Genomic DNA, 15,701 nt, shown 5'->3' with positions numbered 1-15,701 from the left:
AACTCATAAACTTTATTTTATTTTTTGCAAATAATAATTAACTGAGAATTTCATGGCTGCAACACATGCCAAAATAGTTGGGAAAGGGCATGTTCACCACTGTGTTACATGGCCTTTCCTTTTAACAATACTCAGTAAATGTTTGGGAACTGAGGAGACACATTTTTAAGCTTCTCAGGTGGAATTCTTTCCCATTCTTGCTTGATGTACAGCTTAAGTTGTTCAACAGTCCTGGGGTCTCCGTTGTGGTATTTTAGGCTTCATAATGCGCCACACATTTTCAATGGGAGACAGGCCTGGACTACAGGCAGGCCAGTCTAGTACCCGCACTCTTTTACTATGAAGCCACGTTGATGTAACACGTGGCTTGGCATTGTCTTGTTGAAATAAGCAGGGGCGTTCATGGTAACGTTGCTTGGATGGCAACATATGTTGCTCCAAAACCTGTATGTACCTTTCAGCATTAATGGCGCATTCACAGATGTGTAAGTTACCCATGTCTTGGGCACTAATATGCCCCCATACCATCACAGATGCTGGCTTTTCAACTTTGCGCCTATAACAATCCGGATGGTTCTTTTCCTCTTTGGTCCGGAGGACACGACGTCCACAGTTTCCAAAAACAATTTGAAATGTGGACTCGTCAGACCACAGAACACTTTTCCACTTTGTATCAGTCCATCTTAGATGAGCTCAGGCCCAGCGAAGCCGACGGCGTTTCTGGGTGTTGTTGATAAACGGTTTTCGCCTTGCAGAGGAGAGTTTTAACTTGCACTTACAGATGTAGCGACCAACTGTAGTTATTGACAGTGGGTTTCTGAAGTGTTCCTGAGCCCATGTGGTGATATCCTTTACACGCTGATGTCGCTTGTTGATGCAGTACAGCCTGAGGGATCGAAGGTCACGGGCTTAGCTGCTTACATGCAGTGATTTCTCCAGATTCTCTGAACCCTTTGATGATATTACGGACCGTAAATGGTGAAATCCCTAAATTCCTTGCAATAGCTGCTTGAGAAAGGTTTTTTTTAAACCGTAAAAAAATTTGCTCACGCATTTGTTGACAAAGTGGTGACCCTCGCCCCATCCTTGTTTGTGAATGACTGAGCATTTCATGGAATCTGCTTTTATACCCAATCATGGCACCCACCTGTTCCCAATTTGCCTGTTCACCTGTGGGGTGTTCCAAATAAGTGTTTGATGAGCATTCCTCAACTTTATCAGTATTTATTGCCACCTTTCCCAACTTCTTTGTCACATGTTGCTGGCATCAAATTCTTAAGTTAATGATTATTTGCAAAAAAAAAAAAAAAAAAAAATGTTTTTCAGTTTGACCATCAAATATGTTGTCTTTGTAGCATATTCAACTGAATATGGGTTGAAAATGATTTGCAAATCATTGTATTCTGTTTATATTTACATCTAACACAATTTCCCAACTCATATGTAAACAGGGTCAGTAGTTTATTATTACTATTTAGGAAATTATCTTGATACTAACAAATATCACCAAAGACGCTATAATGTCATCTGTGTCGAATAAAGCACTTGGTTTTCCTGAACAACAACAACAACTTAAGCATTTAGTTTCTGTTATGAAAATGGACATTAAAAATACGGTAGATTGGACAAACAATCACAACATTTATTCCTCGGACTTAACATGACGTTAGTTTATTTTCACAAGCAGGTCTTCATAGTTATATTTAGGCATAGCAACCACAAAAGAACACAAACTACTGCGATCTCTTGTCCTTTCTTTAGGTTTAGTTCTGCTCTCAAACACTACTAATCTAGTAGAGAATAAACTCGATTGCATCACAGAACGTTTCTCAAACAAATCAAATGTTCAAACAAACGTTTTACAAAGTGATCACTGCAGACACAAGCAGCCCGGATGTATTCCACAAGATGATGACAGTGATATTTTTAAGAGCCATTTCCTTCAACGCACTTTAGTTTTTTCCTGACTTTATTACCTTTATGAACAACTTTATTCGGGACTCTACGAAAGCTCTTTCATATCTTTCTATTTGAACGACAGGAACACCCAAGAACAGAACAGCAATACGATATTTTCTGCTCAAACTGTACACTCACTCTCACTTCTTTTAATGCAACACTCAAGCCGCTTGACCATCGTGTTAATTAAGCCGCACAGAAGAAAAACGGATATGACGTCAGATGCTACCCTCCTATTGTGCGTGCAACCTCCGCCGTGTTTTACTGGCGTGCTTTTATTTTGAAGGTCTGACTTTTTACTGTATGTTTATTGAGTGCTTTATTAAGCTGTCCTGCTCTGGCCGCCGACAGAACAGGAGAGGATTTGTTTTCCTATGGACATTAAAAATGCGAGAACAAGAAGAATGGGACAATAGGGGAAGTTTCCCCGGGGAAAACAGAAGGGTTGACAGTTATGCGCCGTAGACCAATAAAAACAGACCACTATCACTCATTTTCAAAGATATGTAACAAATGTACATAATCCTTCTAATGTCTGCAAATACACTCTCATTTGTTCAGCTTCCGGAAGCTTCCAACCTATTTTACTGGCTCTCATTAAGCAGTGCAAGACTCATTCCCAAGCCGATAATCCATTTCTTCCTGCACTCACACAGCTGACATATGAGCTTCCATTAAATCCAGTTAATTAGTGCGTTGTGGGCCCGTGCGACATCGCCTGGATGGATGGCGGATGCCGCTATGAAAAACGAGGGTCAGGGGCGCCTGTGCAATGTGGGTGTGGGGATGCTTTAAATTGTCTACCATTTCCATGATGACTCATCCCCTCCGTGGGTCTGGAGAACTTTCTGCAGACAAACAAGTTAAACGCTTTGCCGTTGGAGCGCACAGACAAATTGAATACGGCTCGGAACGTATTAAAGTCCCTTTAATGGCATTTCATGAAGAACTGCTGCTGTGCATTGTGGGTCAATTGCAGTCAAAGTCAACACACTGGCAACACGGAGTCAACATTAAATTAAATGATGGTGACTTCATCCATCGTCTCCGCAGACAGCATGTGATGATGTCATCCCCACAGGGTTCTTTTATTTATTATTCATGTTGTGTTGGTCTGCCTTCACTAGTTATCATGTTGAACCCAAGAAGGTTTTCATTTCAAGACCAACTGGGAGAACATTATTTGGAATATAAATGGCGCTTTTTAGAGAAATAAAGACAAACTGGTTCTCTTCTCTTGCTGTATTTAATTTGCGGGTACTTACACTTACATTTCGGCTGTCTTTGTGCTCACAGTAGAGGGGACACAACACAGAGTAAACATTGTACACATACACACGCACACACGCACACACACACACACACACACACACACACACACACACACACACACACACACACACACACACGCAATCATTTGCACATTCTCAAATTTGACGCGTCAAAAACAAAAAATGCATGGTCTGCTGCAATCCTCGCTCAAATTTAGGTTCACGATTTAACGCTATATGAATACCAAATATACTTACGAAACACGTTCAACAAGTCCACCCAGAAGAGTAGAAAATAATAAATCAATCAAATCTACATATTTTTCCGGTCTTGCCAATAATGCACATTTTCTTAACGGCTTTCGATTTAAGAGGAAGAAAGAGAAGCACACGGTTACCATGACGACCTGCCAGGTGAGTGATAGCCAGCTGATGTTGGCGACAGTCTGTGGGCTCCTATGGCTATGATGGACACACCCCTACCCTTTACACCTATAACTTCAAAGATGAGTGATTTATTGATTAATGACATCATTTCAGTCCCCTCCCCTCCTTTACGTCCAATGGGTACAGGCTAAGCAGGACGCTAAATCCCGCCCACCTTCATTCAGTCGCACTATTGGTTGCGCCAGATGGGACATCCGGCATATTAATCCTCCGACATGGCGTGCCACTTGGCGATCTGGCGGCGCGGGTGCTCGCAGATCTCCCGCCAGTGCTCGCCAGCAGTGCCTGCTGCAGACGTACCCATCGCCAGGCGCCCGAGTACCGGCTTCAGGCGGCGGGATTTGCCCTCATCAGAGTCCATCAGCAGCAGCTCCACGCTGGTGTCTCTCAACCCCTCTTCGGAGGGCAGGTCAAAGGTGAAGGGCTCGTTGAAGACGGGGTTGGGGGCGTACTTCTTCACGTGGGTCTTCTTTTTACACACCCGCTTCTTTCCGTGGTAAAGGTTGACTTTTACGTACGGATCTATGACGGAAGGAGCAAGACAAGAAGGACGTCAGGGAATCAATAAAATGGTGTTTGTCCTGCAGCGCTTGCAGACTCAAGCGATTCTTTAAGAGGATCAATACGGCGATCAATAGGACACACATGGATGTTCCTAATGATGTGTGTGTGTGTGTGTGTGTGTGTACACGTGTGTGTGTGTGTGTGTGTGTGTGTGTGTGTGTGTCACATAAGTGCTCTCGACCACAACCCGATATGATTACAGCTCTGCACTGCTGGTGTTACTACGGCAACCCAGCATCCTCGTTCTACACCAATGAACCCCAGTTTGGATCTTTTTCATTCAAGGCTATAAAGTCACAGCGAGCGCACCTGTGGGTCCGTTGTTGTCAGTCTTGGGCAGGTGACGGGCCTTGAGGACGACCACAGTCAGAGTGTTGGTGGTGGACTGGTAGCACAAGGAGAGGAGCAGTTCGCCTCGGCCAGAGGACATCTGTGTGGACAACAAGATAAGACTTGCTGCAGAGTTTCTCAAACCGTGGCTTTAGCTAGAAGTACGCCAAAGAATCACTTAATTAAATATTCAAACACAGTGTTACTGTTCGAACTGTGTGTAATGTTACAGTGGCCAAAGTATTTAATGTACTTGTTAAATAAACACCACTGCCTTGTTTCTAGTGAATATTTAGGCCTACTGCACCACTGTATTCTAATGTTGGTCATTTTGGTGGTACTTGGAGAGCCAAGTGTTTTCTGAGGTGGTACTTGGTGAAAAAAAGTTTGCCAACCACTGATTTAGAAGAAAAGAGCTATCCCACCAGACACATTTCGCAGTTCTCCCTGAAGCCTTGGATCATATCAGAAGCTTTAAACATAATACAGCTCATATTCCCCTCTGACACTGTTTGTACTCTCTAATTACAAATATTTTATTATAACACGGCACGTTTAGGAGCTCGACAGAATCTATGAGGTGTTTGTGGTTCGAGAAACATCATACTGGAACTAAACCGTACCGACCAGCCGACAACTGATCAATGGAGGTATCACTCTGTCAATTCAATACACCCTTGGGATTGTAATATGGAGTCTCCTATTCCCTTGCACTCTGGAAGTGCACTTTAGTGTAGTGTTTCCAATGCACAAGGCACATATTTTACATTCGGGAAATCTCACAGCACACCACCAAACAAAAGTGCTTTAGAAAGTATACGCCCTGGTTAGTTATGCACTTTCTAATGGAAGAGCATGTCATCATTGTTCTGCCTATCACATCGCTACAATAGATAGATTAACAAAGGTACATTTTCTGGTCATTTTGCTGGAATGGGATAATTTCCACACAAATGTGCCACAGCACGGTAGTTGAGAATCATGGCTTTGATAATATATTGAAAAAAGCTGATGGCTGTGCTATATTATCATAATGCAGTAGGGGTCAGTTTGATACATTTTGTGCATCAAATATGCTAAAACCAATCCAATGTAGGTCTGAACAAAACATCCACATCTTAGTCTTGTGACAAAGCAAATTACTGTAGTGTGTTAGTAAATGATCTAATAATATATACTGTGTTAATAGTGATTTCCTTTTGTCTTTACAAGATTCTGAGAGCTAACAAAAATACAAGTTGCGGTCTGAAAATGGTCCGAAAGCCTCACTTTGGACACCCCTGTATGGTCCCAAAACATGCCCCCTCGTGGATGGGAGTAGAATGACAGATAAATACTTGCTCTGGTGCTCACCTTGATATTTCTCTTGATGATTTCCCGGCTCATCAGCACGCGGCCCTCAGACAGGTCGATTCCTGACAGTGGCACCAGCGTCTCGCCGATGACCTCGTCCCGGGAAAACCTGTCAAAGCTCAGCACCATGAACTGGAGGGCCAGTTCCGACACTCTGGCCAGCGAGATCCCGTAGAAGCTGAATGTCTCATCAAACATTGGGTCCAGCGTCTTCCTCAGGACTCTGGTCTTCACCCGGTGCTTCTTCTCCGGCAGCAGCGTCAGCTTGATGTAAGGGTCAGAGGTCAGCGACTGCTCATCAGTCGGACTCAGGCCATGGGCTTCCTGGATTGAAAATCAATCAGTCAGGCAATTTTTTGTACAAAAAGTAGGAGAATGGACTTGAAGATACCTTAATATGGACAATGAAGGCCTTCTTCTCTGGTTGGTACTCCAAGGCAAAGTGGAGGGTCCCAAGCCTTCCCTCCCGGTCCTCCACCTGGGACTTGTCCACAGACGGAGTAGGTGCCTGGCTGGTGAGGGTGCTGGACGGCGAAGGGGCGTCCCGGTGGTCTGTCACACCAGGCTGGGTGAAACCGGTGTGTGGTGAGGGCAGCTCCAGGTCAGGGGAGCTGCGCACCTTGTGGTGGTGGAAGGGTTTGGTGGTGAAGTTGCCGTTTAGGTCTCGTTTCTCCAGGTCCAGATGGAGGTCCGCCCTGGACCCGTCTGGGCTCAGCTTGGGGCTTGGCGGCAGGTTTCCATTCACGTCCGTTTTGCTAGCTTCTTTGGCCAGCGCGGCGGCAGATGCAGCAAACTTTTTCTTGCTGCTGAGGCTCTCGGGGTAGATGTCCACCCCTTTGAGCATGTGCACAAACTTGTACGGGGGCGTCTTTTGGCTTTTGGTGTTTTTGCGCTGGCAGCAGATCCATGCAAAGGCCGAAGCGGTGAAGACGAGTCCGAAGACGCTCACCACTGCAACACCTGCTGGGACCGTGACTGTAGAACAGCACAAAAGGGGTAATAATTGCAATGAACAATGGAGTCCCACACAAAATACATAAAACCATTCTATACAATGCAGTAAAAGTAACAGTTAACAAAATAAAGCATATACAATACAAAATCAAATCCAAGTGATTTGGAATGTGGGACTGGTTTGACTGTCCAGCAGCAATGATTTAAGGCTAAGTAAGGTGGCTGGTCATGTATTTCAGTAGTTTCACAGAACAATGTGAAACCTTTACCTGTCCAAACGTGGGTTTTGCTTTAAGTTTATTTTGAACATGCATACAGTTTCAATATGATACATCGCATAATTACAGTTTTTCATTACAACATGTCCATTTTCCATTTTATAGCAATTACTAACCCATTTATTCACTTCCTGTTCTCAAATAGTACACAATTTAAATCCAAACATAATAAATACTAACGTTCTCAATAAATAGTTAAATAAGCTGTAATTCACATAATAAAATAAACAAGATTATCTAATTGTTCAACAAAGTTTAAAATGTTTGTCAGTATTCTTGTTCTTGTTGCTTTAACTGGATCATAATAGTAGTTAGTTTGATTTATTTGCTTAATCCATTCCATAATTTAATTCCACATAGTGACATACTTAAGGTCTTAAGTGTTGTACGTGCATACAAATGTTTTAAGTTACATTTTTCTCTAAGGTTATATTTCTCTTTTTTTGTTCAAAAGAATTGTTGTACAATTTTGGGTAGAACGTTATACTTTGATTTGTGCATCACTTCAGCTGTTTGCGAACGCACTAAGTCATTGAATTTGAATTATTTTGATTCAATTAAAATAGTGTTTAAAGGTTATCGATAGCAAATGTAATGTATTATTCTAACTGACCTTTAGAATTATACAATAAAAACGATTAGAGAATAAAGTGTACTTTGTAGTTATTTCCATATACTGTATCTCTACATTCAAATATGGTAACACTAGCGAGCAGTAGAGAATATGGAGTATTTATTTTCCAGGACTAATTTTGCTTTATTCATTATTGACGTATTTATTGTCGAATTGGGATTTCTGTTTATGGTGCCATTCAAGTCCTGTGTGTTAGAGGTGCAGGGATTTATACAAATATCAATATTATCAATAACAGAGTAGTGTCGTGTCGAATCAAGACAAGCATGAAGAGAATAATATTTTCAGTTTCCATCTGTGTTTAATTTTCATAAATATAATTTTTTTTGTTGCGTTGTTCAAATATATACCGTATTTTTCGGAGTATAAGTTAAAGTTAAAGTTAAAGTACCAATGATTGTCACACACACACTAGGTGTGGCGAAATTATTCTCTGCATTTGACCCATCACCCTTGATCACCCCCTGGGAGGTGAGGGGAGCAGTGGGCAGCAGCGGTGGCCGCGCCCGGGAATCATTTTGGTGATTTAACCCCCAATTCCAACCCTTGATGCTGAGTGCCAAGCAGGGAGGTAATGGGTCCCATTTTTATAGTCTTTGGTATGACTCGGCCGGGGTTTGAACTCACAACCTACCGATCTCAGGACGGACACTCTAACCACTAGGCCACTGAGTAAGTGGCTCCGGAGTATAAGTCGCACCGGCCGAAAATGCATAATAAATAAAGAAAAAAACATATATAAGTCGCACTGGAGTATAAGTCGCATTTTTGGGGGAAATTTATTTGATAAAACCCAACACCAAGAATAGACATTTGAAAGGCAATTTAAAATAAAAAAAGAATAGTGAACAACAGGCTGAATAAGTGTACGTTATATGAGGCATAAATAACCAACTGAGAAGGTGCCTGGTATGTTAACGTAACATATTATGGTAAGAGTCATTCAAATAACTATAACATATATAACATGATATATACGTTTACCAAACAATCTGTCACTCTTATTCGCTAAATCCCAACCTCTAGTCTCTTAGGTGAATGAGCTAAATAATATTATTTGATATTTTACGGTAATGTGTTACTAATTTCACGCATAAATCGCTCCTGAGTATAAGTCGCACCCCCGGCCAAACTATGAAAAAAACTGCGACTTATAGTCCGAAAAATACGGTATGTATAATTCTAACATATTCATCAGTGCTGTCAAAAGATAATTTTTAATCAGATTGAGCACACTCTTGAATGTTGAATAGTCTACATTTTTAACAGGTATTTACTCCCTCGCATATTTTAAACCAACTTTATAAAAAAGAACAGAATATTTGGACACAAATGCAGTTTTAGTGTAAAAATGTCAAATGGAAAATGTTTTAAATGTTTTACTTGAATGCATGTCATTTATTTGCTCAAAACCTTTTACAGTTGTATCTAAAGTCCAGTCAGGGTGCATTTTTACATATAATTTGCCAGCGAGAACACCGGTCAAAGTCTCAAACTGATGTATACATTGTACGTATCACTGGCCGTGTAACAACCGGCGCCACATTTCAGGCAATCATCCATGTTTAAAGTAAAGGAGCATGGACGGTCAAAATATATTGCGTGATTAATCTGCAAATACACATGATTATTGCAATAATTTGTTGTGATTAATACATGTGTTAACTCTATTTTTGACAGCTAATATTCATAAGTTATATTGTTTACAAAAAAGGAGGGTTTTATGCGGAGAAATCCAAATAATTTGATTGAGAGCCAATATAATTTTACAATTGTATCTAATTAAAGGGAATAAAGTAGATCACTGTTATTGGCTAGCCGAAAAAAATATATGTATGTTTTAATCAAAAAGCTGTAAATTAGTGGGGAAGCAAATGCTAAACTGCTAATAACAAATTATTCTGTTGATATTGTTATATTTTGTCTGCGATGAGATGGGGGCAGCTGGGATAGGCTGCATCCACCCCCGCGACCCCGAGAGGGACCAGCAGTAGAAAATGGATGGATGGATGTTATATTGTGTTAGATTGTTGTGGTTAGGGGAGGGCAGGTGAGGCAGAGCTTCACTTATGATGACAAAACAATAATGATAAGATGAACTAAATATTAAAGAAATAACTGTTACAAATGTTTTTTCCTTATGTTTCCAACCGTTTTTTTAACATTTTCTGAAATAAAAATCTTAAAATTTGCTAATTTCTTGATCAAATACAAAGCGGAAACCTAAAAAATGAGGGTACTGTGAGTCTCTTCTTGGCTTAGTGCGTGACACTCTTGGTGCACTTTGCTCAGCGCTGACGGCACTTGCCTCTATACAGGGTATGGAAACCTTTGAGGAGGCTGCTGCGAGTCTTTCCTCTCAGCTTAAGTGCGCAAGTAAGTGTTCTTCCTGAGTGTGCTAAGAACATGCGGTCGTTTCTGTCAGTATGTGGCCAACGTTATGTTATTACTGTTAAAGTGGCATCATTATTATTACTTAATGGACAATCAAATACAAACACAGGATACAGAGAGGGGTGTTGCTTCTCTTCCCCACCAAGAAGTGGTGTGGGCGTACGTTAGTTAACAGGTGCTAGTGTCTGCCATCTGTCAATAACAAAGCACAGCTAACAAAACCTGCTCAGTGGCCTTGTGGTTAGAGTGTCTGATCTGAGATCGGTAGGTCGTGAGTTCAAACCCCGGCCGAGTCATACCAAAGACTATACAAATGGGACCCATTACCTCCCTGCTTGGCACTCAGCATCAAGAGTTGGAATTGGGGGTTAATTCACCAAAGACCTTCGCAACTTAGATTCAATATCCCTCTTCAAATCAAGACTCAAAACACACCTATTCCTGACTGCTTATTCATTGTAATCATCTTTTCTTTGTTGCTGTTGTTGTTTTTTTATCCAATTTGATTTTATTGTTGTACGGTGTCCTTGAGTGCACAGAAAGGCGCCTTATAAATAAAATGAATTATTATTATTATTATTATTAAAGTGATTCCCGAGTGCGGCCCCCGCTGCTGCTAACTGCTCCCCTCACCTCCCAGGGGGTGGAACGAGGGGATGGGTCAAATGCAGAGGTTAATTTCACCACACCTAGTGTGTGTGTGACTATCAGTGGTTTAACTTTAACTACGGTGGGTGGGATCTTAGTTGCGAAACAACATTACAAAGCAGCTGACAGACTTTTATAACTGAAAGAAAATAAGGAGGACTTTGACAATGTAACAGCTGCTTCCTGGAAAACATAGGCGCATGGGATTCAAATAAAAGGTATGGTTTTCAGTTTCATAAAAAAAATGAGATGCGATGGAAAAGTATTTAGAAAACATTTTTACTGTAATTGAAGTATTTTCTTTTTCTTGATATCCCCATAATGAGCAGTTTTTGTTAACATTGATTAGTGCACAAAAAGTGAAAAGTTTGAAAAAGGTATGAAGCTGTCACACTGTATTGTTGCATTCAATATGTTAATATGGTGATAGAAATACTGGTTTCATTCAATTCTCTTGAAAATTGTCGGTATTGGTAATACGAGCCCTGTGTTCTTCCCCTACTGCGTGCAACATCTTTGTGTCGTCTTGTGCAGGATTAAATCCAACAAGACACTCCTGAGGAGGTTCAGTAATTCAAAAGAAACAACAAATGCCATGACAGGACCTAATGTATATTTTCTGCTGGATCTACTCTCTCTTTTATGCTGCCCTATTTTTTGTTGTTTTTTTGTTTTTTTTGCTGCAGCTGTTACATTGTATATATTATATGCAAATATAATATAATAATATATCAGTATATATTATATACTGAATATATAATATGTAAATATTACATATATGTTATATTTTATATTGCTACTATGGTACATTTTTAGTCTACCTAATACCTGCATTATCCTTTCCATCCTTTGTAAACTGAGCTACTGTGTGGAACAATTTCCCTTGTGGATCAATAAAGTTTGTCTAAGTCTAAGTTGTGTTTTTGGACTTTTTCACCCGATAGCAAAAGAGCAAACGGTATGTTATGAAACACCCAAAATGAGATTGATGCTGTTTTTAGTGTTGATGCTGTGCCACTGAGGGGACTATTTGGATGTTTAACATCATTATTCTGATCAGATACACTTTCATTCTTGTCCACGGTACTTCGCTCGGATTGTCGACCGGGGACCAGAATGCTGTAGCTTTTGTGTCTAAGTGTGACTCAACAGTTTAACGCCTTGCAGGCCTGACGGCTCCATTGCAATGAGGGCTATAAAGTATCTGTGCAGGTCTTTTTTCCTGCTTTTCTTCAGCCAAAAAGAGCCAAACGAGGAGAGAAAGAAACAGAGCGACTGCCGCTCTTTTTGAAAATATGTGTAATGTAACATTTATTTAATGGCCAACTGGTCTTAATGTGCGTTGATCAGCTGCCCCGCCCTAGTGTGTGTAGCTTAGTTGTTACTGCGGACAACAACATCAACTCACTAATATGGCATTTATGACATGACAAGCAGGCATCTACAGAAGACTACTTGGATGTTTTGTGGGTGACAACAGGCAGTGTGAGGGCTAGAATGAGAAAACTCTAAAGTACATTACAAAAATAAAGCCAGCAGAATACAGCAATAAAGATGTTATTGCCAATAGTATAATAGGCTTTATGAAAAACACACAACATAAAAAGAAAGCTTGACCCAAACACAGCAGCCATTTTGAAGTACAAAGAAAATGTGCTACATGAGATGAATTCATGATAACTCTGGGCAGCAAAAGATTCTAGACTCACCGGGCTGGGCTCTGTCCTCCAGCATCGTTGGAGCCATGGATGCTGTTTGAGGTTCTGATGGCTCCGAAGTACCACACGTTGGATTCCACTAATGATGAGGAAGAAGAGGATGGATGCTGGAAGCTGGAAGTACCCGGGATGGAGAAGGTTGTTTGGTCTCTCTCCACTACTGCTTTTCCTCTGTGTGTGTGTGTGTGTGTGTGTGTGTGTGTGTGTGTGTGTGTGTGTGTGTGTGTGTGTGTGTGTGTGTGTTTTTGCACAGAGGTGGCGACACCCACACCCCACCCTCCCTCATCTTCACCCACACGCTCACCCCTCCCTCCCTAATGTGCTGAGCTCATCGGTGTGCTGACGCAGTCGTGACGTAAGGGCTGCCAAGCATCAATCTGCAGATGGACCAATGCATTTTCGGAAGGAGCGTACATCTCTGATAAAAATGTGTTGGTACACTCAGTAACCATGGCAATATTTGATTTGGTTTAAAGAACATGCTTGAAAAAGCGGGAAAGTGCATCTGGACAGCCGTACATACACTGTCAAATATTGCTATGCTGACATCTGGTGTTCAGAAAGTAAAATGCAGCGTTTTGTATTTTAAATCATGGAAAATTCCAAAGCCTTTGTTGCAATGTTTGTGTTTGTTCCTCCCGAGTTAAAACAAAAGTTCCATCCATCCATCCATCCATCCATTATCTACCGACTGTCCCTCTTGAGGTTGCAGGAGGGCTGGAGCCTATCCCAGCTGCATTCGGGCGGAAGGCAGGACAAGTCGCCACCTCATCGCAGGGCCAACACAGATAGACAACATTCACATTCACATTCACACACTAGGGCCAATTTAGTAATGCCTATCAGCATATCCCGGGGGTCAGCAACCCGCGGCCCGAGAGATTCATGAGGCTCTTTAGCGTCGCCCGAGTGGCTCCCTGGAGCTTTTTCAAAGATGTGTGAAAATGGAAAAAGATGAAAAAAAAACAACATTTGTTTTACTATGGTTTCTGTCGAAGGACAAACATGACACAAACCTTCTTAATTGTTAGAAATCCTACCGTTTATGTTATACTAGTGGTTAGAGTGTCCGCCCTGAGATCGGTAGGTTGTGAGTTCAGTCATACCAAAGACTATAAAAATGGGACTCATTACCTCCCTGCTTCACACTCAGCATCAAGGGCTGGGATTGGGGGTTAAATAACCAAAAATGATTACTGGTCGCGGCCACCGCTGTTGCTCACTGCTCCCCTCACCTCCCAGGGGATGATCAAGGGTGAAGGGTCAAATGCAGAGAATAATTTCGCCACACCTAGTGTGTGTGTGACAATCATGGGTACTTTAACTTTAATACATACTTTACTGATGAGAGAATTTGGCAAGCGCCGTTTTGTCCTACTAATTTCAGCGATCCTTGAACTCACCGTAGTTTGTTTACAAGTAGAACTTTCTCCGACGCGGCCACAGAAAGACGTGCTTTTCTTCTTTGTCTCTTTTTGTCCACCAAACTTTTTATGCTGTGTGTGAATGCACCAACGTAAGCTTTGTTGATGTTATTTACTTGTTGGAGAGTCCTCAATCTCGTTACCTTGCGTAATGACAATAAAGCTGATTCTGATTCTGATTCTAATCAGGCATATTTGGTCAATGCATTGATTGATTGATTGAAACTTTTATTAGTAGATTGCACAGTACAGTACATATTCCATACAATTGACCACTAAATGGTAACACCGAAAACGTTTTTCAACTTGTTTAAGTCCACGTAAATCAATTCATGGTAATTCAATTCAATTCAATTCATGCATGACAGCAAGCTAATTGGTGCTAACATGCTAAATAGGCTAGCTGTGTTTACATATTGCATCATTATGCCTAATTTGTAGGTATATTTGAGCTCATTTAATTTCCTTTACTTACGTGTATTTAATTATATATGCATGTCTCATGATACGTTATCTGTATGTAATATTGGCTGCTATTCCGTTGTTGTTTGTGTGCCATGTTGTTCCAGACCACAGCAAATGTTACCTAGCTTGCAAAGATTGTATTAAATCTATTAGAAGAAGACTGCCTGCCATTTCCTTTAAAATTGGACACAGACATCTATACCGTTGGCCATTCTAAGCCAGTAATTTCCAGAACTTATCACATCCTGTGAGAAGCCTCCATTGTCACGGCGCATGCGCAATCCCTCATGCCATCTGCAGCAAGCGCAGCCGGCAGCTCAGCCAGGAGCGCGCCGGGACACGCCCCTGCTCGCTCTTCCCGCATCGCGGGCACGCGCCTGCACGGCTGCAGGCAATTATCAAACAGGCGCACCTGGGTCTGATGAGGGGCGATGGCATAAAGACCAGCGGACCAAAAGATCCAGTGCCGGAACGTAGTTCACTCCCCGTAGTAAGCATCCCGTCTCTGGCTTCCCTCTGAGTACCTGCTCTCTCTGTGCTTTCCCTCTGCCCGTGTCTTATGTCCTCTGTGTACTCCGCAGTGATCCCTCTGTATCCTGTGATCGAGCTGTGCGCCTCGACTCCCCTTCGGACTCTGGACTGCTTCCCTCGTTCCTCGACCCTCGCTTGGACACGGACATCTTCGCCTCTCTCCAGGCAACCCGACCTCTCGCTTGCCCGCGGACTGTCTTCTTGCCTTGCCCCTCTGGACGTCTGAAGGATTCATCCAACACGCACAACACCCGCTCGTGACATTCACATTGCTAACACTACACATCGTCTTGCACTATTCCCTTATAGTAGCATACACACCCCAGCATATCATCAGATTCAATAAACCTATTGAACTGATTCCTGCCGTTGTGTCGTCTCCTTCCTCCGCCATACGTAACATCCATTTTACTAATGATTTTCAATGTTGCAAAAATGTGTAGAATAAAAATTAAAATACAACATTTCTGTCAACGAAGATTTGCATCAGCCTTTGACAGGAGGCTATTACAGCTAATATAGATAATCAACATCATGTGTTGTCTTCATTATAACACTTATATAAGGCATTTAATTTTTTGCGGCTCCAGAGAGATTTTTATTTTTGGTATAATATGGCTCTTTCAACATTTTGGGTTGCCAACCACTGGAGGAAGCCAAAGTACCCGGAGAGAACCCATGCATTCGCGGGGCATACTTTTTAAATGTATTAATTTCATTCCATATTATCA

General features: G+C 41.7%; 1 protein-coding gene across 1 annotated transcript; it reads right to left on the bottom strand.

Annotated features, from left to right (window-relative positions):
- Nucleotides 1–2,872: 2,872 nt before the first annotated feature.
- syt4 (synaptotagmin IV) lies at nucleotides 2,873–12,779 on the bottom strand. The gene is made up of 5 exons (XM_061959261.1): nucleotides 12,542–12,779; nucleotides 6,316–6,899; nucleotides 5,925–6,248; nucleotides 4,551–4,671; nucleotides 2,873–4,199 (listed from the first exon to the last, which is right to left on the bottom strand). The coding sequence occupies exons 1-5, from the start codon at nucleotides 12,576–12,578 to the stop codon at nucleotides 3,880–3,882; spliced, it is 1,386 nt and encodes a 461-aa protein (XP_061815245.1). The 5' UTR covers nucleotides 12,579–12,779; the 3' UTR covers nucleotides 2,873–3,879.
- Between the last annotated feature and the right edge of the window lie 2,922 nt (nucleotides 12,780–15,701).

Source organism: Nerophis lumbriciformis, linkage group LG05 (genome assembly GCF_033978685.3).
Source record: "Nerophis lumbriciformis linkage group LG05, RoL_Nlum_v2.1, whole genome shotgun sequence".
In the NCBI taxonomy this organism is placed as follows: domain Eukaryota; kingdom Metazoa; phylum Chordata; class Actinopteri; order Syngnathiformes; family Syngnathidae; genus Nerophis; species Nerophis lumbriciformis.
Note: the sequence above shows the minus strand (reverse complement) of the source record. Positions and strands in the feature narration are given on the sequence as shown.

What these genes read in the sequence shown, in the direction of transcription:
- syt4 (XM_061959261.1), bottom strand. Translation starts at nt 12,578, where the DNA reads ATGGCTCCAACGATGCTGGAGGACAGAGCCCAGCCCG. An exon ending in TCATCAAGAGAAATATCAAG is followed by an intron (nt 4,672 to 5,924) that starts GTGAGCACCAGA and finishes TTGTCCACACAG; the next exon opens with ATGTCCTCTGGCCGAGGCGA. An exon ending in TGACAACAACGGACCCACAG is followed by an intron (nt 4,200 to 4,550) that starts GTGCGCTCGCTG and finishes CTTCCGTCATAG; the next exon opens with ATCCGTACGTAAAAGTCAAC.